The 25956-nt window shown below is 38.9% G+C and overlaps 1 protein-coding gene across 4 annotated transcripts in view; it reads left to right on the top strand.

Annotated features, from left to right (window-relative positions):
- Window positions 1–25956, top strand: part of LOC131964952 (eukaryotic translation initiation factor 4 gamma 3-like) — a 72613-nt gene that overhangs the window by 10143 nt on the left and 36514 nt on the right. The window contains exons 2-12 of one of the 4 annotated variants that reach the window (XM_059328463.1): window positions 247–316; window positions 744–848; window positions 4391–4558; window positions 7897–7989; window positions 9770–9802; window positions 14681–14701; window positions 17754–17933; window positions 20030–20141; window positions 20295–20455; window positions 22397–22522; window positions 24542–24734. In XM_059328463.1, coding sequence (XP_059184446.1) covers window positions 247–316; window positions 744–848; window positions 4391–4558; window positions 7897–7989; window positions 9770–9802; window positions 14681–14701; window positions 17754–17933; window positions 20030–20141; window positions 20295–20455; window positions 22397–22522; window positions 24542–24734 — 1262 coding nt within the window. The remainder of the gene's footprint in view (window positions 1–246; window positions 317–743; window positions 849–4390; window positions 4559–7896; window positions 7990–9769; window positions 9803–14680; window positions 14702–17753; window positions 17934–20029; window positions 20142–20294; window positions 20456–22396; window positions 22523–24541; window positions 24735–25956) is intronic. The other 3 variants (XM_059328466.1, XM_059328465.1, XM_059328464.1) reach the window with 3 other exon arrangements.

Genomic DNA, 25956 nt, shown 5'->3' with positions numbered 1-25956 from the left:
CCCAATCAGCTAAATGTATGGCATAAACACACACAAGTGTAAAAAGTAATCTCAGCAGAGTGTTTGCTAAATGTGAAACTTCTCCACATATTAGATCTCTTATTGTGGTTTAATCGGCAATGTTAAGCTTAATACTGTTTCTTAAATGAAAGCATGAACTATGATGGGAATCCTACCTGATGTGCTGTCCAAACTTGTTTTTGTTCTCCTGTTTTTTTGAGTTTTCTTTAACATGACTCTCTCCAGAATCCCACGGGTTCAGCCATCACTGGACGACCGAATCTTCCCCACACAGCCTGTCGCTGCAGTCTACAGCGTGAGTCACCGCACACAAACATAGCCACCTGTATGCTGCAGTGCATGTACAGAAAATACACATTTCAGATACAAAATACACACACATAATGTCCTCAGTTGCCAGATTAATAGGTACACCTTGCAGTCTTATGCAACAGTACCTTCATAAAGGTTGCAATGTTTAGTGTTTGTGTTAAGTTGTTTAATAGTTGAATTAATTTAACTTTTAGAGGCTGTTATTTATTTTGGAGCCATTGAACTGCATTGCATTTTACTGAGAGGTGTTTCTATTATTTAGTCTACCCTCGTTGAGATACACAGGGTGGACAAAATATTAGAGACGCCTCACAGAACATTATAACCATTACTATCATACTCTGATGTAGGCCGCCCTAAAAACATCAACATGTGAGGTGATTCTTTTGCTGTTTTTGACCTGACCACAGAGTGCCACAGACATTGCTGTTTTTTTGAGGCAGAGCGCCCAACTGAAGTTCAGTGCAGGAGAAACGCACCAGTTTCCTCCTAAGAACATTGTAACCTTTATGAAGGTAGGATTTATTGCATTCGTTTTTATGTGTAAACCCCTTCAAGTGTACCTGATAAACTGGCAACTGAATCTGTCTTGACTTTAAATATGTCATAGTGGTCTGGTACCATGTAATATGTAATATGACAGTGCCTATTAAACTACTCAGCCCTCAGATTTTTTAAAATTTTACGTGTTAACATTGTGTCAAGATGTTTTGAAAATGCTTATAATGTGTAAACAAATGTCTGGTAGAGGCTAAGTAGTTTTACAGGCACTGAATATACATTTTGTCTTTGTTAATGAATGTAAAAAAAGAAGGCATGCATTTTAAAAAGCCAGAATTTGAAAATAAAGCCCTTTTCCCTCAGCTCTCCCCTTTTTGTCCTGAGCCCCTCTCACCAGACGAGCACTGGAGTATGCACGTACTTCATATAGTAACCTGTACTATTCATTTCAATCATTGCAGTCTTCATTGTGATCCCAGCAATTCTATAAGAATTACTGTCCTGTTTTCTTTGCAATCATGTGGCCCTTTTTGTAAAGCCCTTTCAGATGTGTTCTACTGTGTTTCAAGGCTCAAGCATGTCTACGAATGAAATGTGTCAATATCAGCGAAGCAATTCAGAGATGGAGAGAATAGTTTGCAGCTTGCAATGTGGTCGTACCTTAAACCTGCATTCTTTCCAATGGCCAGCAGGGGGTGACTCCACTGTTTTCAAAAAGAAGTCCATTTGTATTAAGGAAATAGGAAAATTCCTCTGCTTCTCACTTGATTTATTACTTCAGTAAACAGTTTCCTGATAAGTGTATGCTCTCAATTGCTACTTTCAAGTCTTCTTCATTACACCATGGTGTTCACTTTGTAATTATGCTCCAATTTATAAATAATGCAGGGTATGATTTATAAATTGACCCTCTCTAAATGTGTTTTCAAGTCAACTGAAACATTTTGGTCTGCTAACCATAGCCATGAGCTCACACAGCTGTCTCTATTGTTAGCAGAGGACTAAACTGTTAGCAACATCTTCTCTCCATCTCTGAAACTCTTCACTTATAATGACAAGTCCTTTATTGTGTGGATTGTCTTCTCCTTTGGACTGTCTTTTTGACAAATCCGTCTTCTTTTTCTTGAGTTGCCAGTGGTGGCTTAGCAACTTTTTTCTGCAAGATATTTCACCATTGAATCAGGGTTTCCCCATCTGAAGGGATCTGCGTTTGAAGAACAGCCAATAGGAATACGCTCTCGTTGAAATGTCCTGTGATTGGCCAAAGTCTCCTGCAATAGTCCAGATTTCCTAAAGCCTGAAAACAGAGCCAGGCGGAGGTGCAGAAGGCTAATATCCTCTCAGACCACTTGAATGAAAATATGCTTAAAGGTTATTATGGAATTTTTGCCCAATGAATCAGAAAAGAAGCCAGCTATGGCTGTGATCTGACTGGCTTAGAAATTTGTCACCTCAGGGGACCTTTGCCATTCACTGTCTCCTGCAGGAGTTAATTAACATTTCCTGTGTCGGATCTTTGTCATAATAATATTCACATAATTCTTGTTGTATTTATTAGTTGTGCTTGGGGCATCAGCATCCTAGTTAGGGGGTTTTCAGGAAGACGATTAGATCTTGTCACAGAAAAAAAAAACATTTACTTTGAAAAGCCGTCCTTGGTTAAACTCTGGGAGCCATGCGTCTCGTCAGTGACCAGCCACACCTACCACATTTCCCTAAAGACAAAAAAAACAACTGAAATGGCATCCTCCCTCCCGTTGAGGACATGACAGTCACCATCTACAAATGGGCATTATGCTGTACAGCGATCCATGTTGAGCTGCTTGCAGGCCCTCAGTGCTCTGCTGCACCATTCTGGGTTTCAGCCGAATGTGCATTTATCTGGGAGGCAGTGATTTGTTACAGGGCTTTGTAGGATACTGATTAGTGGCAATCTTACCATTAAATGTTTACTATAGAAATTACTAGATAGGAATATTGATTCCCCTTTTCAATTCAAATTTTATTGATGTTTCACCCACAAAATGAACTGAGCTAACACAATAAATACAGCCACGGTTCTTGCTGAGACTCCCTCAATGTTTAAATACTAACATTGCGGTGGTCGTTTGTGGGAAAATATTGGCTTGTGTGTGTTTGCTAGTCCCGTGGTGCTTTTATTTTATCATCTCTGGCTTTTACGAGCATTGTAGTGTACCATAGAATTGCAACTTTGGTTATTTGACACCACAAAGACGATGTTTTCATTGGTGGTAACATTTCTGAAATGTGGACAGTAGAAAGCAGCACATTGCACAAGAAAAGCCACTGTATGTGCAAAGACAAGCTATCATGCTGTGAAGCTTATTTATTCACTGAAACAAAACCGTACTGAAACGCTGCACGTTTTATGAGATTTTCTAGCTCTGAAAGTGCGATTCAAGGCTGCAACAATGATGACACTGGTGGAAATAAACCGTGCCCATGGCATGAAACAGTTGTTCTCTGCAGTGGATGTGGGGCTTGTACACTCTCTTTTTTCCCCCCTCTTCCCCTCATGTACAGCTCCTATACAGTCGCTTGCCTCCCCTCCCCCATCCCATCACTCTGTATGTCCTCAGAATCAGTCACTCGCCTGAAGCAGAGCAGGCTCCTCCCCTGGCAACAGCAGCTAGATTAGTTGGTTTATCCTAGGTCATCTAAGGGAAGTGGGCCACACATAGAAGAGGGAGTGATGCAGAAGGTATTGGTACTATAGAAGCTGTACAGAATATTGCCTGTAGTGCCTGTAGATTTGAGTATATTGTCATTTTTGAGATGTTTAAATATTAGCTTTACAGTAAGAGCTGGAAAAGCTTTAACAGCCAGGGTGTGTAGATGTAAAAAAAAAAAAGGCCCTGGAGAGAGAGGTGGGCTGCTCAGCTTTCCAGGCTGTCTCAGCCTTCTGCTTTCTTCCTGCAGTATCCTGTCTCATTCCCTGGTGTGTCAGGCTTGCTGCAGCAACAAGCAGCACCTGCAGTGGTGCCAGCCCACAGCTGCAGCAGCCAAGGCCCATCCTGCCACACCAGGCAGGCTAATAGCTGAGTCAATCTCCTCTCCTCCCGATGTTGCTCACTTCGCCTGTGCCGAACCTAAGCCCTTCTGTTGGCCCATATTGACGAGGCTTGTTTAGCATGACTCAGTTGTATCTATTGTATCAGGTGCACTCTATTTATGACAGATGAGTGGGATTGTAATATGATTACTTGACCCAGTTTTGCCACATGAGGCCCAGACATCCTTTCACAGCATAGTTGGGCACAGCGGGCTGCAGGAGAGGCCAGAGCCAGTCTCAGCCAAGCCCTGCAGGCTCCAACACCCAGCCACTACCAGGTCCTCACCTCTGAACACATACAGAGGCTAATCCTGCAGCTTTAGCTTAATTTACATTCCTCGGCAGGAGGGAGGACTAATGACCTCTGGAATCCTGCCTCCGCTGCTCCTCCTCTGTATTAGTCTATATGTGTATGCATGTGTGTGTATGTGTGCATAAGCCTGACATAATATCTCATTACGTGTATCTGTTTCTGTGATGCAGGTACCCAGGCATGCTGGCCCTCCTTACACTGCTCACGACATCACAAAGGGACACCCTAACTTGGCGGGCACCCCACCCGGTCATGCCCACTCCCCGGCGCTCTCTCAGGTATCACTACCCACAGCTTCCCCGTATCGCTACCCTAAGGGCTGGGAGACAGGCGGAGGGGTGAGTTCATCACTGTGTCCGCCGTCAACCTCTCTCCGTATTTATGTTTCATCTGTGAATCTGTCTGCTTGCTTTTTATGACGTGTGTTGGGGGTGGGTGATGATTCAACACTAGAACTCATCGTTTCTAAATATAATCACATCATGAAAACAATTGTTAAAGTTATATATATTTTAAACTAGATTTGTCACATTCTAACACTTTTAGGATTCTTGAAAAAGAAAATCAGTTAGATGGATATAACTTGAATGACTTATAATTCTTAATTTGTAACATTTTTCTATTTCGAGATAATGGTTTAAAATCGTACGCAGTATATTAATTCTGCCCGTATCGCCTACCTTTAATCTGTCTCATCATTTGTCTTTTTATGCATTTCATTTTCCTCTTTGTTCATTTTCTTTTCTACTACTTTCCTCATAGAGCATAAGCCATGTTTGCATGATTGTATTGCTTTAACTGAATTCAGACCAATCAATATTCATCTTAAATAGACAAATATGTATGTACTGTATTCTCTTTAGAGTAGCTGTTAAATCCTCATGAGTTTGTCTGTTTTGTCCACATCTCAAAAATGTTCAGTTTACTGTCAGAGGAGTATTCACATTTAAGAAGCCAATAATTGCCATGAATAACCTGTTACTCATGTCAGCTTGTTCAACATGAAGTTGTGATCATTTGCTCAACCTAAATTAAGAATGTGTAAGTCTGTTTTTACACAATAGAGTCAGATCTAAAAGAGGTCCTCTGCAAAGCTTCAACACTATCCATTTAACATTTCAAAGCATTGTCGTGTTCAGACTGAGGTTCTTTGGGTAAAAAAAATCTGTATAAAGTCAAATAATCAGGATTGGGATTACGTTAAAGGGGAGTGGAGGTGTAAACGGCACTATACTACCAGGGTTAAGGGCAGGAGCACAGTGATAAGCATGGATTTAGATTAGATAATTTATTTAATCAGGATTAAATGGTTGGGTTCAGGTAAGGGTTAATTATATGCTAGAAAACTAATAGGGGCTTCCTTCTCCATCAGTTAGGTCCATAGACACGTGACGAAACTAGAATAGGGTGATAAGAAAATTCAGAGGATCAAAACACAACAGAAACCAGAAGGGCCCTCTATCTCGCTACAGGATGGAAAAAATTATAAGATCACCCTTGTTTTCTTCCTTTTCTTGTTCATTTTAATGCCTGGTATAGCTAAAGGTACATTTGTTTGGAAAAATAAACTGATAACAACAAAAATAACTGATAAGAGTTTAATTTAAGAGCTGATATCTAGCCATTTTCCATGGTTTTCTTGATGATGATTTTTGTTATTATCAAGAAAACCACGGCAAATTATACTTATATTAAACTCTTACCAGCTGTTTTTGTTGTTATCATTATATTTGTACAAACAAATGTACCTTTAGTTGTACCAGCCATTAAAATGAACAAGAAATTAAAGAAAAAGGGTGGTCTAATAATTATTTTCTATGACTGTATGTTAACCAAACTGGAAGATAAGTCTTGTATCTGCCCCGTGATTTGGATCAACGCCAAAATGTAATGTGTTTCTTCTTGTCCCATGCTTGCCCTTCCACCAAGTTTCATTAAAATCGGACCAGCAGTTTTTTTTTTTCATAATCCTGCTGACAAACAAACAAACCAAGTAGGCAGCATCACCTCCCTGGCTGAGGTTGTAAGTCTGCATGAGCATGATAAGAAAGATTCACTCACACGTCAATCATCCCCATTACATCCACTGGTTACACTTTTCTACTAGGGGACATTTTTTTTATAAATAATTGCAGTCCATCAGACATTCTGTACAGGGTTCATACAAAGTTTGTAAAATGGCTACTTTTTATTGAGTTATAATGTTAGAAGTGCTTGAATTAAAAATGGCGATGCTTGATTTTCAACGTAATCTGTTTTTCCATCAACTCAGGTAACCCAAACATCTTGTAATATTTTCAAGGAAACAATTACGTCGTCATATTTGTTTGTCATCTCACACTAGGCGTGCTAAGATCTGTTGAGCTCGTACTCTGGAATTTTGCCAACATTAAATAATCACAAAATTAAATTGAATATAAACAGCTGGTAAAATAAACAAAATGTAGATATACATTGATTGCTGATGGTATTAATGCATTCTGTAAATGTAATATTTTGCAATTACCTTTATAGTTACGATTTTAGATGTGGTGATAAAGGCTTCCGGCAATTTTAGGTTTAGGTAGGGCTGGGCGATATATCGATATAAAAGATATATCAATATATTTTTTTAATGTGATATGGAATTAGACCATATCGATATAGTTTTTAGTTTTTTCTTTCTTTATATATAAATGCTGCCCTTACAAGGGTTTGTCATATTTAGTTCTTTTGTAATGTTTATTCTTTTCTCATATAAATATATTTATTTCAGAAAAAGATTGGCCTATTTTATTTCATAGGCTATTTTTATTTAAGATATTTTTTTATCTAAATGTGCACTTTATGGAGTTTTGATTAAAAAAAAAAAAAAAAAAAAGGTACTGTTGTTAAATAGTATTTATGTTCACTTAAACGGTTTCAAAAAATGTCATATTTGGCGTTGACTTTGACTGAACATTTGCTCTCGCGTGATAAAAATATCAGGATATATATCGTATATCGATATACAGCCTAAATATATTGGGATATGACTTTTGATTCATATCGCCCAGCCCTAGGTTTAGGTATCTTGAAAGTGCTTAAAAATTGCTTTTAAAAAGCTGTTTGGACCTTGTATGTGAAAGGTTAATCTTTAATTGACGATGCTGCTGCGATGGCGTCATCTCTGACTGCCCGGCTGCTCTCCCCTACAAGCATGTTGACTCTGTGACTCAGCTTCTCTGGAAGTATGTGACCAGGCTGGCGAGGAATCTAGTTGTTCCACTTTACCGTTATAGCCTAATGGCCCACTGCCTCTCCCATAAGCAGCTCTAGTCTCTCACCAGTCTTCTATAGATAGTCCTGTCAGCCAGCACAAACTTAAATTATCACTGCCATACCAGCAGCAGTTTGGCGAAGAGTAAGCAGATCTGCTTAACTCCACCTCTGCCTGGCTCCACTGCACACTAGATGAGGAATAAAGCAACACAGGATTTGCAGTCCTTGAGGGTACCAGTTATCTATGCACAGCACATAAACCCAAAAACATTTTCTCCCAGCTACATCCGAAGTATGTAAATGTTGCTGGTGTATTGTTAAGGTTACAGCTGGTCTGTGAAATGTCTTAATAAAACGTTGTGTTTTCTGCACAGTTCATCGTCTGTATACAATAAACCCTCTCCTCTTTTCTTTCGTCTTTTCTTCCTTTTTACAGTCTCCATACAACCCTGGACAAAATGCTGGTTCGGCCCCTCTAGTGTATTCTCCCCAGACACAGCCAATGAATGCACAGCCACAAAGTCGCCCGGTGAGTGTCCCTCTGCTCTTAGATTTACAGCACACCTGCCTCAAAGTGCCCAAACTGTTTGTGCTTTACTGTGACTGTTATTGAGAGTTGGAGTTTCATTGAGTCTGTGATTAAGGGTCCTGGTGTTTAGAAGACACAAAGAATTCTCTCGAAGTGTTGACTGAGCTCATCTGTTCAAGGCAGCGAGGCTGTATTTTTATTAACGAGGTCTCCTTAAAGCTCCCTTATAGTCTTGTTGTGGTCGTTGGTACTGTATCAATGGTGCCGTATGGGACATGAATCACTTTATGTTCACAAGTTCAATAAAAACTATTTAAAATTATTAATGTTATATATAGGCCTTTCACAATAATTACTACATGGACTTATCATTCTATATATAAAAATGGACTCAATAGTTTTTTCTGGACTCAATATACTGACTTTTTGTGCTTTTTTGTGTTGTGTTTAAAGTAATGCTGCAGATTGTTGACAGGCAGTACGAATTGCCGGAATTTTTTTTTTCCCAAGCAGCCATTCCAGCTGTTTATATGTTATTTTAATAATAAAATAATATCATACATAACGATTATCTCATTGCAATGTTTTGCTAACAGAACCTGAAAGTCTATTTTATTTGTTTTTATTGTAGTTTATTTATGTTTTATTTATCTAGGATATTTCCACATTTCAATTCCAATGTTTAATATTCTTGAGATTTAAAAATTCATTGTTGTGGCAAAGGATGTACTTATTATGCTCTAATATTATAAAACTAAAACGATGTTGATGAAATGATACTATTGTTTATCGTGATAGTTTCTAGGAAAATATATCGTCCTAAAAAATGTGTTCTCATGACAGGCCTAATTATATATAATGTATTGCGTTGTCAACAAATTCCAGAAATTATAAATGAGAAAATGAAGAATAAATAAAATTAATAAATGTCTATTTACATGAGGAGAACAATTATACTCTGCATCTAAATATACTATGCAAATAAAAGCAGGATGTCAGTTGGGTGAGAGCTCCTTAATGTGGCCCAGGATGCATCTGTGTTCAAGAATATGGACAAACGTGACCCAGGAAACCTCCAAATGTGATGATCAAAATATTGCTTCCTCTCAGCAGGTGTATTAAGACCTGTACTTGGAGCTGTCCACTTCAAATTACCTAGATCAAGACCTGATCAAATTACCTAGAATACGCGCTTAAAGAAAACCATGCAAAGTTTATCACCTTTTGTGAAAATCTACCACCACGACAAGCCTAGCAAGAAATCCCCGATATTATATTTACTTTGCCAGCATTCTCTTCACACACACACACACACACACACACACACACACACACACACACCTAGAGAGCATTATTTATTAATCTGGCCTGGCTCCTGCCCAGCCCCCATCAGTAGAGCAGGCTAACCAGACTTCGGTCAGTGTGTATCACAGTATGTCTTGTTTTAAACTGGGTGGTTACTGTGGTGAGGTTTGCCACATAAGAAACTGGAAATGATTTTAATCCCACCAGAGTATAATATTATTATATATCTGTCTGTGTGACAGTTTGCAATTATAATATCCAAGCAAGCCATTATTTGCAGATACACACCTTGACCCGGTCTGAGAGCTGCATCTTGTCTTTAAAGCTTTGTTGCTCTGTGGTTTTGTACTGTATTTTCCAGCATCTGCCCTCATCGCTCATCTTATCTCTGTGTCTCTCTTATGCTCTTTCTTCCCCCCGCTTTGCCATCACTGCTTCAATCTCCTTGCTGGACCTCTCCTCCCTCCCCCACCAGTTTGCTACGGGCCCTCGACCAACCCACCATCAGGTAATTTACCCCCGCTGAACGCCCCTCCTGCTCCCTCTCTTGCATCATCATCATCAAAGCGGTTTTTGCTGATAACCTGCTGGCAAAGGGCTGTTTGTGGGGCTTCTGCCGTTCCCTAAAAAAGTCTCAGATTTGAAAGCCTTCAAGTATCTTGGATACAGTTAAAGAGGTTTTAATTATCAGGGGATTTTTCTGAGCATGCTGCTATTTAATCAACATATCCAGCCAGGTGCACAGAGCAGTTTCCTGATGAGTGTGTTCTGGCACTGTTCATGTTTATTTTTATGGTGAGGTTGATCCGACTCATTCCAAGAATTGAATTGGTATTTAATAGTCTTTATCAGGTTCAGATGTAATGAAGCTTGTGGGTGTCCTTGGGCTCTGAGTGGAATAAGTAACCCCCTTTTATGCACAGGAAGTTAATGATTATTATTCTCCCTGCTTCCTTCACAGTTTAGATTTTTCCTCTGTGACTATAAGGCATTCAACATGATAAAATCTTGATTTTCATTCCATTTAACCAAAGATTAAATTATCTCAGATAATACATTTGAACTAGGGCTGTACTGAACGTCATTTTTTATTAGAAACTTTTTTTGAATGAGGCTGGCCTCATATTTTTTGATGAAAAAATATAGAATCTTTGAACAAAATTGTCAGTTTGAATAAACTGATGAATGGGATTAGTCTTTTTTTTATAAAATCAACTTTCATTAATGAAAATTGTTCTTCGGGTGTTAGTTTGTTTGTTTTGACAGCAGTTAAAATGTTGTTTTTGAAAGGCTAAATGCATGCAAACATGGATTAATGTAGATAATTTATTTGTATAAAAACGTGAATTTTGGACATGATTTAATCTTTTTTTATATTTTTAATTTTGACTTTTGGACTTTATAACGCTCTGAAATTAATGGAAATATTTGGATAGTCACAAGTAAGAAACAAGCCTATGCAACAGCCACTGAAATCTAAATCTGCAAATAGTATTAATAAGTGTAGCCTAATCTTTATCTGCAACTTTGCAGACCTGCTGTGTTTATCCAGCATGAATAGACATGCAAAAAATGTGCAGCATTCAAATGTTGATTTAGAATTAGTATATCAACATTATAAATCAAGCTTTGAACTATCCGGTACAGCCCGAGTTTGAACTCTCCACTGGTGTTGTGAGCCTTTAGTGTTTTGCTGATTGAAGAAGAAAAGGTGAAGGTGAAAAATAAGGAGAAGCTCCATTATCAGAATAAGTAAGTCACTTAACAGGATAAACAGCAAGTCAGAGATGTGCTCTCTTTCAATTGCATGTAAAACATTCAGCATCAAACAACCGTGGATAACCGCTAACTTGGGCCTGTGCTGCCGGACACACTGCATGGCACTTCATGCAGCATTAATACTGTATGAGTTTCCGTTAATGTGATGTGGTGTCTTCAAACAAGGTATTGGTGGTGAATATTAGTTCTTGCTCTCCTGTGCGGCCAACTTGTTATTTAATAAGGCTTTTGATGGTGGAAAGCCAATGTGATATTTTCTTTATTATAAAGGCATTTGTATAGGCGTTCCAAGCATAGCAGAGGCATTATTTACAATCAGACCAGTGTTTAAGAATGTTTGACTGTATTGCAGATTGCGTCATGCCAGAAAACGGTAATAGGGAAGGACTTTGTTATTTCTGTGCTTGCGTAGCTTAATCTGTGAGACTTTTTTCTTCTGTAACAACCCCCTCACGAGACCATGGTCTCATTTGTTCCCAGTCATTTGACAAAGGTATTGCAATTAAATTGGCCGTTATATTTTGGTTTGGGTGTGAATTTTGTGGTCTGGATTTGTTTCTCCACATCTACAAGTCAAATTTCAGATGGACACAAATGGCTACAACAATGAAGATATTGATTATTTCACATTGCTTTTTGAAAACGTATGATTACTATTTGATTACATGATTAACAGTATTGGAAAAGGAGGCTGTGCTACAACAATGGGGTTCTTGGTCGAGTTCTGAACCCAAAGTCCAATGCCTATTTCAGAATAGGCCCGTCACAATAATGACTGTATCGACTTATCGTTCGGTGTATAAAATGGACACAATAGTTTTTTCTGGACTTGATTTTGATAACAGGGCCTGAGAATCTATTTTATTTGTTTTGATTGTTATTTACGTTTTATTTATCTGGGATATTTTAATATTCCTTTTCCACAATTCAATTCAAATGTTTAATATTCTTGAGATTTAAAAAATAATTGCTGTTGAAAAGGATGGTCCTAAAATGGCATCATGATTCTATCGTTTATTGTGATAGTTTCTGGGAAAATATATCTTCCTAAAAAATGTGTTATCGTGACAGGCCTATCTCAGGATAAAATAAGACAAAGTAATGAGGGACATAAATCAGTGGACAGGTAGAGCGTGGGTAGGAAGAGCTGTGTGTGTGTGTGTGTGCGTGTTCATGGCTCACCCTTGAGTAAATGACACTCCTGTGAGGCAGTTGACACTTTGTGAACCAATGTCATTAGATTATGAAGGGTATGTTAATGCGTTCATATCTGGCAGTGTAGTATTTATTGTATTTTTGATTTGTGTATTACCTTGTGGATGCTAAGGGTCTGACGTTCAACCCATGTGACTTCCTGTAACATTTTTTGTGTTAATTCATCCTGTAATGATTCATGCAGCTGCCTACTTTTAAGATTGATGTGTTATTCACACCTCAAGGGGTACACTGTGGAACTTGTTGTCTATCTTGCTTACCTTCTGGATGCTTCTGTGTGGACAAATGTGTTACAGACTATTAATAGTATGGTGTTAAAGTGTGTCGGCTGTGTTTCCCCGTGTTCACACACAAACGCACGCACACACACACACACACACACACACACACACACACACACACACACACTCAAGTGCATGCTCTGGCTGTCACAAACTGGCGCTGGGATCTCTTGTGCCACCACGGAAGTGGAGTCGGAAAGCAGATGAAGCCAAACAGTAGCCTTTTATACCAATGGTGAAAACAGCCATTGTCCCCCCTGAAACACACTCAATGCACAGCAAAGGCTACATAGAGATCAGAAAATTAATTCATTTGGCCAAAACATAAGTCTGTCTTCAAACAAGGGTCATCATTATTCAGTTTTTTCCCTACACTTAGTGGTGTAACTGACTTTTTTGGATTTCAAATGCAGCTATTGTCTATCAAAGGTCAAAGCAAGTGGAAATTACACTAAAACAAACAACTGTTGTTGTATCCTCCAGGGAGCTGTTCAGAGTGTAAATAACTCTATTAATCTGAGTTTTACTCTTGAGTGTTTCCTCTTGGTTCGCCTCAAGAAGTGGAAATGTCACATAATCGTAAAACTTGAACATGATGTACATTTTTGTTAGCATTTTCACCTTATCATGCAGTGTACAGATCATTAGGTTGATTTTCTTTAGTTCAGCATCTTTTATGCTCTGCACTGTAACATTAAAGAACATGTAAAAAAAGTGTTTAAATGTTTTACACAGGATAAATATCAAGCATCACCCTGAGTTCATAAAGTAAAAACTAGGGCTTTTAATAATTAATTGTTAACCAACAATTGTCAAAGCAGTTAAAAAAAAAGTTAGTTGGATAAAAGAAAAATAGGCTATACAATCTATTTCTCAAATACAGCTCATTGGGTGATGTGTCACCACACTGGAAATTGGGCACATTAGTCAGCAGTGATACACTGGTAACAAACCTTTAATTTACAACAGAATCTATCAATCAGTATCATGAAAAGAAGAACAGATCAGAAGGTGAGCCTCCTGCTGCACATTTAGAGTAGCCTGATATGCTGCGACCACTATCGTATCTGTCTCACTGCACTAGCAAGTTGCGTTTTCAGCTTTTTCTTTTTGCTAACTTTGTGACTCTCACAACCGACTGCTGGACAGTGCTCACAACTAGCTATGTGACACATGCCAGTATATGGATTGGGACTGGCAGGTAAATCTGCCGTCCAACTAAAACAGAGTATCCCAGGAAGACACGGCTGACAAGCTACACTAATTGATGCAATGGAGACTTGGGGTCTCACTGGGAAAGTTGCTCCATGTGTCCACGACAATGCATGCCAGGCCATGGCTGCTAACTATCCTGGACAGGTGAACTGGGACCGGGTTACCTGCTTTTCTGCTAACAGCCAATTAAAGAGGATAGGCTGTCAGTCTGAAAAAAATTATCTAAATTGGCAATGGTAAAAACATGACCCCAGATCTTTATATGGGAAAAAATATTTTTTTCTCCAAAAACAGGTTTTATTTCGCCGCAAGGTTAATTAAATAGAGGGGTATCTGTTCTCTGCCCTGGTGCAGCCCTCAACATCGTCTCTGTTGCTGAGTCATTGTCGCAGGTGACAGCCAGGTCCACTGGGGCTGGAAAATGCCTCGTTGGCAAAGTAGACTGTGATAGACCGACACACAGGCTGCACACATTGAGAAAGGAAATACCCCTTGGAAGTGAAGCGTGTGTTTGAGTGAGAGAGGTTTATGTGCATGTGGATATCTTTACAACTGTGCATGCTATGTTGACACACACACACACACACACACACACACACACACACACACACACACACACACACACGCGCGCGCCGAATGCTGATGTGACATTTTCACTGTGACTCTACCGCCCACTCTGATAAACCAGCTCTCGTTCTGAGAGTCTTTTCTATTGTGTGAGCTATTTTCCCCCAATCAAAGTGGCTCAGGACCAGTTACAGTGTCAGGTAGATGGAAATAATTGGGTACTTCCTTGATGTGTGTGGGTGAGTGATTGCCTGCTTGTTTTTGTATTGAGCCTCACCAGTACAGTCTCCCATTGGCCTTTTTTCTCTTTCCTGCTTTCAATACTCAAGGGAGGATTCAGGCCCATCCAGGTAACATTAACCTCTGTTTCAAACGTCTCTCTGCAGACCTGCATGGCACGACGAGGATCATATTAAATGATCCCATCCCTCCTAACTTTTAACCCTGTGCACTCCATCATCTTCACTATAATGTATGCTTAGAATAGAGGTATTTTAAAGTTATTTTCCCCTGTCTTTTTTCCCTTTTTAGAGGATCATTACTGCACTTTTCATTTCATAATTTTGTCATCTTTGCTCCATTCATTGCTCATCTTTAAGTAGCCTGCACAATTTAATGAACAGCATGTGGAATGAAAGAGACTGTATATTGCTGCTTAAGATAAGTGCATTTCCTTTTGTATCCATTTAATAAGAAAATGTCTGTTATTTGTTGGAAATATGTAATGTTCAATATTATTTTGTGGAGTCTCATTGGGTGTATGTATGGTTTTAGTGATGCTGGACTGATTGTTTCAGTGATTGCTTTAAGACTAAATTACAAAGCACCTTTTTTGTTGACAGCGTTAAAAAGTATTTTTTTCTGTCGACCCTTATTTCTAGCTTTGCCAACAATATTAAACTGAGACGGTCTTTGGGTAGCCGGTAATGAACAGTTTCCTGGTCGTTTCCCAGATTTCCACAGGGCTATTTACAATAAAGCCATTGAACCTGATTTATTATGTTAAAGGTGATTTCCCTCTTGGGTATTTTTAGACGATTTTACAGCTTTGTTTATTCTGCTCTCCTTCACTGGAGCACAATGTGACTGTGGCTGAGTATTCCCAGCTTGATCGAGTCAGATGCAATCATATAAGGAACAATTCCAGTGAACTCTAATCCCTCCAATTCCTTCAATTTGGGCATTAAAATAGTTTTAAACAGCATGGTAATATATATGTGTATGATTGGGGTGGATTGTGGTGCCACCATTACTGCCCATCTTACATTATTGGCTGCTGCTTCCACACTGCAACCCTAAGTTCAGTCTGGTGTTCAAGGCATCCCAGATGGTTCTGGTCCCATGGTTTCTAGTTGAGGAATGATTAACGTATAGTTTTGGTTACAGGTGCTTCTGTTTCAGCAGACTTCATTGTGTCCTAGAGCGGCATCTGATTGGCCTCGCATCACTGAATGCATGTGTTGTAATTTGTTTACATAGTTTGACCACCGCAAGATGGCCGTGTGGTCGCTCTTCATTGCAATTCTGCTCTGTATCTGTTTTTTAATGGCGTGTAGCAGCGATCCAGTGTTTATAGTGCATCAATATGTTGAGCCCTGGTTGTTTGGAAGTCAGTCACAGCTGTTGCTAGTGGTCTTTCTTCAAGCTGTAATAACACAAAGCCCATCCAATATTAAAGTGATTGTGACATGTGCTGCGTAGAAGTCAGTGTAGCTGCAGTCACTGCGAGTATTTTTCTGTGCTGTGTGATGCACGAGAAAAAGGCCATATTGCTGCTTGATGAAGAGAGCCGTGCTGTGGCACACATTCAGTACAACTCAAAAGTTGGCGAAGCTGCTCAGGCTCAAAATAGAGGTATTTGAACCCATTAAGCTGTCCAAGAGTTTGAATTTTTCTACAGCTGTGGAGTCTGGTGGAGCTTGTTTACAGTGCAGACACCCTGGCCAAAATAAAAGAAATGGGTAAATCATAGGAAAATATAAAAACAACAACCAACAACTAAATAAATGTGCACTTTGGCAATCCCCCCTTTTAAGTTCTCTGCATGAAACAGTGATCAGCCAGCTCTCTGCCAATAATGTTTGATCTGTTTTGCTTTTAAAAATAACTCAATATCTTGTGTTGCTCATCCAAACATAGGAAAAAAGAAATTTAAAACCCAATAACACACAGGAAACAACAATACCTTAAGCCACCAGTGTGTGTATAGATGTGGGATATCCCTGTCACACTACAACACTAAATTCTAGTTTATCCCCTTTTTAAGTCAGTTTATAGCAATTAGAAGTTACCATTGGCTCATCACAGTGTAATCCATTCATTAAAATTGGCATGAAAACTGATCCTATTGGTTAAATGATAACCTGATTAACTGAAATGCAAAGAAGACCTATTTGAATGGACTAATATTCAGTTAATTCGGTTCAATAAAGCAAATTCAACAAGTTTCCCAACACAAGTTGCCATAATAACTGAGCTTAAACTATGTTGAATTTGCTTTAAATAACCAAAACAAACTGAAACATGCCTGGTTTACTTGGTAAAATCACTTTATGGAACAGGCTCCTGGTTTTTCCCTCTTTAGTTGCTGAACTATAAGTTGCCAAGATGTTTTTAAAAAAAATAAAAAATCAGGTCAAGAAACCACAAATGTCCCTTGACAACAACACAGAAGTTGTGCAGCCAGACTCCATTCAGTTTGTGAAACTTTTCCAAACCTAAACTGTCCACCACTTCAATCACTTGTATATGTCTGCCTCCCTTCTACCTCCATAATAATAACAACCTGAAATCATAATAACCTTCATGATAAATACAGGGTGTATTGAGAACGTTTATTGAGACAAATCACTCTGTCGCACTGATTATTGTTAATGTGCTATGGTTTCCTTTTACCAAATCTATCTCAGTATAAATGAATCATGCTTGTGAAGCTTCTGTTTAGTTGATTAGATGATCGTAGGAGGAAATATTTAGCAGCATAGTGTCTAAACAGAGAATGATGCTCCCTAATTTGTAGATGTCATTCATCTCTCAGTAACAGTATGAAATTCAAACTTTGGAGATGTTTAATAAATAGTTAATGTATGGGCTGAATATAGAGGCATTAAAAAGTGGTGTAAGAGTGTGCATTGCTGCCTGAAAGTCATCCTCCTTTTTCATTCCCCAGTCTGAATGAGAGTTCAGAGAAAGTCGTGGTGCTGGGCCTCTTTTTTTTGTTTGTTAGGCTGCTGATAAAAACCAGGACGGTCTCACTGTGAGAAATGTGTAGGCCAAATGTTGGAGACATCTGAAAACTGTACTTGTTTGTATTTTAGATAAAGCATGGCAGCATGTGGAAATGAGACTGCTGCCTCTGGGATAATTTCTTTTTTTTTTTTTTCTCTCTCTCACTGTTTTCAGTTTTTCCAGAGGACTCAGATGCAGCCTGCGAGGCCCACCATCCCTACAAACACACCCTCCATACGGCCCGGCTCACAGACTCCCACAGCGGCTGTCTACCCCACTAACCAACCAATCATGATGACCATGGCACCCATGCCTTTCCACTCCCCACAGGCTACACAGTACTACATCCCACAGGTGACACAGACACGCTGAACTGGGTCTTATAAATACATTTGGTATATAAAGTCATGGAAAAAATATCTTCTCTTGTTTTCTTCAATTTCTTGTTCATTTTAATGCCTGGTACAACTAAAGGTACATTTGTTTGGACAAATATAATGATAACAACAAAAATAGCTGATAAGAGTTTAATTTAAGAGCTGATATCTAGACATTTTCCATGGTTTTCTTGATAATGATTTTGGTTATTTTCAAGAAAACCATGTCTCTTTAAATTAAACTCTTATTTTGTTATTATCATTATATTTGTCCAAACAAATAAAATACCTTTAGTTGTACCGGGCATTGACATTAACAAGAAATTGAAGAAAAAGGGTGGTCTAATATTTTTTCCACTTCCATTTTTTCAACTTCCAGCTGTAGTTGTGTACCATAAGTTTTCTAAAATCTTTTTTCGGTTACTTTTGCGTATTGAAGTTTTGATAATTCTTCTTGAATGAATACTGGGAAAATGTTCTTTGGAGCAGCTGGTACCGGTTATATTGAACTGATTAATATTTTCTGGGAAATGCAACTTCTCTGTTAAGATAAGATGAGAAGATTGATGCCACTCTCATGCCTGTTTATTAATTATGAAGCTGCAGCCATTCACCGGTTATCTCACACTGGCATAAAGACTGGAAACAGGGAGAAACTGCTGATTTCCAGAAAGTAACTGCATTTGGCCACAAAACAGTCCAGAACAGATCCCCAGTAAACCCCTCAATGTGTCCATTTCATGCTTTAACAGAGTGCTGCAGGGATGACAACTGGACAGTCATGATTTTTCCATTGGATATTGAATTATTATGAGAAATAACCTCTGTGGTAAACAAATGTTTATGACATTTACATGTTTTGTTCAGCAAGATCATCTTCATAAATGAGCACCACTTTGATGATTTTTGAAGCATTAATGCAGTCCCAGGAGGTAAAAAGCTAACGTAAAGCGTAAACACACTACTCCACAGCACGCTCGTGTGACTTCAGCATCTTCAAAATTCAGTAAGGATATTTGCTGACTTATTTTATGTTGCATACTCAATCAAGCTTCTAACTCGTAGAAAGTAGGCCTGTCACGATAACACATTTTTTAGGACGATATATATATACTTTTATAACGATATTAGAGCATAATAAGTAGATCCTTTTCCACAGCAATGCAATTTTAAATCTTGAGAATATTAAACATTGGAATTGAAATGTGGAAAAGAAATTTTAAAATATCCTAAATAAATAAAACATAAATAAATACACTACAACCAAAACAAGTAAAATAGACTTTCAGGCTCTGTTAACAAAATATTGCAATGAGATAATCATTATGTATTATATTATTTATTTTTAAAATAACATATAAACAGCTGGAAAGGCTGCTTGGGAAATATAGGTTTTTTTTGGGCAATTCGTGCTGCCTGTCAAACATTTGCAGCTTTACTTTAAACACAACACAAAAAAGCACAAAAAGTCCTGATGTAAACGACAATATCTTGAGTCCAGAAAAAACTATTGTGTGCATTTTTATATATTGAATGATAAGCCGATATAGTAATTATCGTGACAGACCTAGTAGCAAGTATACAAATTGCATTACGGAGAAGCTAGGGAGCTTTCAGTAATTTTAACAATGGTTGCACACCTGTCCATACTCCATACTAAAGTTATGTCTGCACTTTAGATGTATAAAAGTGTTTTTCTTTGCATAATTCATCAAACCGTCTTAGATGGAAATCAAGCAAAATTATTTTAATTCTAATTTCACATTTGCTGCTGTAGAGCATCTGGGATTGTTTTTGTTTTTGTGCTAAATGCTTGCAGAGAAAATACTCTCTGGCTGCAGCCGGTACTGGTTAGATTTGAGTCTGATTACTAGAAATACGGTTCATAACACAGAACAGGCAGAATTCGAAAGAGGGCTTATCTAAAATCTCACAGAAGGATGATTAAAATCCTCACAATAAAATCCTAATGTAAAAAAAAAAAAAAGACATCACTGATTGGAAAAGTGTTCTGTTTTTTACGGTATCTGATGATGTATTAAGCTGTCTTCTCCCTGTCCTCTTTACTTGCAGTATCGCCACAGTACGCCCTACGTGGGACCTCCTCAGCAGTATCCTGTACAGCCTCCAGGGTCTGGCACCTTCTATCCTGGTCCAGGGCCAGGGGAGTACCCTGCCCCATATCGTGAGTCGCTGATTCGACACAGACGCATCATTCCCACGTCACATTCAAAATCTGAATTCACCACGGATACGCTCAACCTATCAGCCTCGTGTGCCCCCACAGCAGGGGATTGTACTAATATCTGTTTTTCTTCTCTTTTGTTTCCACTCTCAGATCCCCTCAGGTACCACCCGCCTGTCTCACCCTCTGTTCCGGCTCCCGTCCCCACAGCTGGTCCACCCTACTACCCAGGACAGACTGTGTATCCCCCCTCACCCCCCATCATAGTGCCTACACCACAGCAACCTCCACCAGCCAAGCGTGAGAAGAAAACAGTGAGTATCTTAGTAGTTTCCTCTAGTAGTCTTTTATTTTAGAGACAAAATGGGTTTCCGCAGCAGATTTTTGATTGTGAAAAATGCTCTGAACATCCCAGAAATTATGCTTTTTTTTGTCAAATATTGAATCTTTTCGCTTTTTATGGAAGCTTTCAACATAATTAAAAAAGCTATAATCTATGTTGACAAAACAATCTCACCCTGAGGCCCATTTGGCGGCTGCTCTGGAGCTTTTGATCATATCTAATGACTCTTATCACTTGTCACAGAACTGTAGATGCTCTCATTCCCATTTTTGTGAGATTTAAAAGGACCTCTCATCCACATTGGCTTTAAAGACGAGCTTCACGGTTCAGTTTTGACGATAGCTGCACAATTATTTGAAAGGTTATTGAAATTGCTCTATGGAATAGTGCAATATCCAAAACGTCGAAATACTGCTCTGAATTAAGTGCTGTGGTCCTGGCATTCAAATCTTATTCCACATGCTTAAGAAACATTTCTTTGGCAAAAATACTTGCAAAAAAAATCACACCGATTAATTTAATATTTAATATATTTTTCAATGGAAATAGAAATAATGATGCAAAACCTCCAATATTGTGAATCATATCGCAATGACAACAATCAGTCAAAAATAATTAGATATTTTTTCCAAATCGTGTCGCTCTAGTTTTGATCTCCTGAACAGCAGCTGACCAAACCATCTTCCCTCAGAGTTCATTTAGTAACTCTTCTGGGGCTTTCCATTGTGTCATACAATACAATCTTGCACAGTTTCACTCTTTGTGTTTGAGAGTCAGTAACAGAATCAATTTTCTCTTGTTTTAATGTTTCACATTTTGCATAATATGTGGAAACATTTTACAGTGTGGTGTTTTTACAAGAAATGCATGTGTATTGAGCTTGTAAAATTATTCAGGAAATGTAACCTTTTAAAATAACTGCGTGACCTTTTGTCATCGCTTGATTAAAATGTAGAAACTCTGTGAGTGCATCTACAGGTATTCTGATTTGCATTCAATTAGAATCACACAATGGATGAATTATAATCTGCTGTTTATCTGGTGAAATACTCGATGATATTTAAGTTTGCCTTGGCACAAATATCCAGTCATGGAAAAAATTATTAGACCATTGTTTTGCGCAATTTCTTGGTCATTTTAATGCCTGGTAAAACTAAAGGTACATATGTTTGGACAAATCTAAAGATAACATCACAAATAGCTGCTAAGAGTTTAATTTAAGAGCTGATATATAGACATTTTTCATGGTTTTATTGATAATAACCAAAATCATTGTCAAGAAAACCATGGACAACGTCTAGATATCAGCTCTTAAATTAAACTCTTAGCAGTTTTTTTTTTCGTTATTATATTTGTCCAAACAAAATATACCTTTAGTTGTAGCAGGCATTAAAATGAACAAGACACTAGAGAAAACAAGGGTGATCTAATCATTTTTTCCGTGACTGCAGGTCTTTAAGGGGTTTATACCTTTTGTAAAATGACACGACTGCCACGTAAAAAATCTCACATTATATTGAACTAAAAAGGCTTTTTTGTAGATGAACATTCACTTATTTTGTGGTTGCTGTTTTGAAAAGTGGGGTCAGGTTCATGAATCAATGAGTAAAACTGTCAAAAATAATGTTGCAGCATCAGCTTGACATTCTCCTGATTATGTTTTTTGTTGGCACATCTTGTACTTTCATTATCAACTAATCAGCTGAAACAAATGTACCTTTAGTTGTACCAGGCATTAAAACGAAAAAAATTAAGAAAACAATGTGCTAATAATATTCCATGACTGCATATTCTCCAAGTTCTTGTTGGTGTATATGCTGCAGATGTATGCATACAATATGGCCGAGGCAGGGCAGCTCCAGGACTCGTGCGCTCTAGTGAGGTCTGTTTTTTTGTGCCATTGTCCTCCCAGATCCGTATCCGTGACCCCAATCAGGGTGGCAGGGATATCACAGAGGAGATCATGGCAGGGGGTTCAGGAAGCAGGAATTCAACGCCTCCTGTCGGCCGGCCCTCCTCTACCCCAACCCCCCCACAGGTACGGCTCTCTGACACACTCACCTACAGTAGTTACAGTTGTGGTAGTGCAGTATTAAGAGCAGGTGATTAGACTGAAGCTTCAGCCGTGGAGAGGACAGACGGATTGTGTTACTTGGCAGCAGTTTGAGCACTGTGCCCTAATCCTGTCTGCTCTTGTGTGTGTGTGTGTGTGTGTGTGTGTGTGTGTGCGTGTGTGCGTGTGTGCGAGGGGACATGGCCTCTGTGCCTTTGATAATTTATAACCTGATGGCTTTCCGTCCGAAACAAGCCTCAGGACTTAACAACATCTTAAAAAGCACTTTTGTTGTTAGTTTTATAAATATTCTTGATTTTTTTTTTTCATGTTCAGCTTCACAAGCAGTCACATGTTCCTGGGACTTTCTGGGTCAAAAGGCCTAAAGTAATAGCCTAGTAGAGTAACTTTATTAACATCACACGTTGTGTTGTGTTTAGACATGCAGGTGGCACCATGACTTGTTAAAACAACTTTACACACAGTGGCCCTCATTTATCAAACAAGCTCACGACAGAAAGTGAGCGTTAAGTTGGCGCGCAATCATTTCTACAAGGCTCAGCGTTGATCAATTTGGAAGTGAGTTGAGGGTACGATCAGATCTCACGTCGAATAGAAACATTTCCAATCAGCACTGCCACACGTTCCTCTGGGACAGAATTCTTACTAAATGTAAAGAAGAGAATAATATATCTCCATCATGATAAAAATAATAATAGTAATGATAATATTAGGATATTATATATGTGATTAGGCTTTATATATCACAATGTATAAATTAAATATTCCAACCTCACAGGGAGTTGAATGATCCACTGCTACTCTGCTGACAGCACCACTGATTTCCTTCTTTTTCACTTTTTATGCTGCCAAACAAAACCAGTTTGTTGTGTTGCAGCTGTTGGACGTCAGCGTTTCACTTTCTGCCTCTGAGAAATTCCTCTTCTTTTGGATTAAAACTTACTTTAAAAACTTTTTGAGTAAATCGTTTTTATTTCATAAACCTACGTCAATGCGTATTTCTGTAAAGTTTTCTGTTTGTTACGGTGCACTTTGCTAAAAAAAGGTGTGTTAAAAAGAGAAAAGGAAAAAAAATCCTCTTTTTGGCCGTATTGCGTCCTTCGGTGTTGTAATCTTCAGGGCGAGACATTGAAATGACGCTTGTTTTGAGCCGCCACATTTATTGACAGCCGATCATTCTCACGCTGTGATTGGAGAGATACGATCGTTTGATAAATCACACGTGAAGCCTGTCGTAAGACGAAATATACGCTGGTTTCTACGCTGGTTCGATATTTGAGGGCCAGTATTCTACTGCTGAATTCACTGTAATCGTGTTAACAGCTGTTTGTATCTTACACCTGCTTCTTTCTATCACTGTTTCTATTCACTCACTGCCTTTTACAGATTGCACATGTACTGTCTGTATTCTCCTGCTCCTCCTACAGAATCCGCTCAAATGTTATCTGTCCCTTCTTTTGTTTAAAAAAATGCATTCCAGCCCTGATTAGATGTGTAAAGTTTAACCCAGCAGGGCTCTGGGTCATTGCATCACTAACACCACTGGCACATTTTAATAAACCAAAGGAAAAAAAAAAGCTTTCCTGGATTCTGAAGAAGGACTTTGTGACTTCTTCCTCCCTGTGTCCTTCTGTAGATGTTAACAGTCTTTCCTCTCTTTTTCTGTCTTTTTGTGCCCTTTTTTGATTTACTTCTCTCTGTATCTTCTCCTCTGCATTGTTCTGAGCCGTTCCCCTCTTCCTGCCATTCCTCTCCCATTGATCTTCATTTTCTTTCTCGTCTTCCATTGCTGTCCTCTTAATCTAAACCACATCCCCATTGGACGCCTAATTTCTGCTTAATCCTGCATTTGGGCTTGTTTATTGTTTATTTGTTCGTATGCGTGCTTGCCTACATCTCTGTGCCTGTCTCTCTGGTTTTCTGTGTTGCTAGTTTTTATGGCCGCACCCTCATTATCCTCACATTTTCTACCTCAAATCGCAGCAGCAGCTGAGCAGCAGCCAGGTTCCAGAGCAGTCGCAGCAGCAGCAGCAGCAGCAGCAGCAGCAGCAGCAGCAGTCGCAGCCTCCTCAGCCACAGCAGGCCCAACCTGGAGGCTACACGCTGGAGCCACCGCAGCCCCAACCGCCACAGCAGCCGTCGACCACCGGGGCTTCAGACACCAAACCAGGGCCAGGTCTGCACCACCGACGACCCTGAACAGTCTAACCCAAACACTTTGAACAATACTTTTATGTTCAAATTTTGACAATCTTAACATTTGACTAGGGATGGGAATTGTAAATAATTTAGCGATTCTGATTCCATTATCAGTTCTCATTGGGTGAGGAATTAAATAATACAAATGGGTTTGATTGCATTAACTGTTTAATATCTTCATCTTTAGACAGAAGATACAGAATGTCCAGCATGCTCTAATAATTGCTCAGTTCCACTCTTATGGGTTTAGAGAAAATAAAATGTGTTTTTTTTTTAAGCCCAACTGATACAACAACATACAATATAATACACTTTGACTAAATGATTCTGTAAAAATTAACATATTGAACAAAAATACAGCTGCACTTTTCAACTTTGGCAGATTAATAGTTTTTGTGCAGAAATATTTGACAGAAAATACAGGAATAAATGAGACATAACTACACTGGTTGAAACAACATGCAGCTTTGACAATTCTAGGTTTCATCTGAGCAGATTACCAGAAAATATGCAGCAAATTAACCTAAACCTTCACCACAAATGTGGTCCCTGCTCAGTCATTCGTTTTTCCTCTCCGTCATTTTACTTTTCCCTGCCTCAATGAAAGGGGTTGCTAAAGTTGCGCGAGAACTACTCCGTGTTGCCAACTTAGCAACTTTGTTGCTATATTTAACAACTATTTAGACCCTGGAGAGACTTTTTCCAAAATGCGACTAGCGAGATATCTAGCAAATTTTTCTAGTGTTATTGGAGACTTTTGGAGACTCGTTCCTTCTTAACGAGTTGTCCCAAAGCACTTACAAGCGGCCCAGTCCTACCATAGCGGTCTCTCTCAGCTGCAGTCAGAGCAGGAGATGTTAACCCCTCAGCGTCCAGTCTACAAATGAATCATGCATGCACAAAGTCGCTGGTGACTGGCTTACAGACGTAGGAGGAGCCGATAAACGGAATCATCAAGTAGGCAGACAAACAATTCTTAGGAATTGAATTACTGGGAGCCGGTTCTCAGAAAGAACCGGTTCTCCATTCCCATCCCTACATTAGACCCTCAATATATTGGCGTCTTTTGCTGCTGTGTCATTCCCTCATGTTGATCAGCAGACCCTGTAACCCCGCCACCCTTTTGCCCAACACACTGATTTCCAAACACTTCTTATATTTAGTTTTGTTTTCCCCAGAACATGCTGCAAATCAAATGC

This window comes from Centropristis striata, chromosome 3, assembly GCF_030273125.1.
Source record: "Centropristis striata isolate RG_2023a ecotype Rhode Island chromosome 3, C.striata_1.0, whole genome shotgun sequence".
Classification (NCBI taxonomy): domain Eukaryota; kingdom Metazoa; phylum Chordata; class Actinopteri; order Perciformes; family Serranidae; genus Centropristis; species Centropristis striata.
Note: the sequence above shows the minus strand (reverse complement) of the source record. Positions and strands in the feature narration are given on the sequence as shown.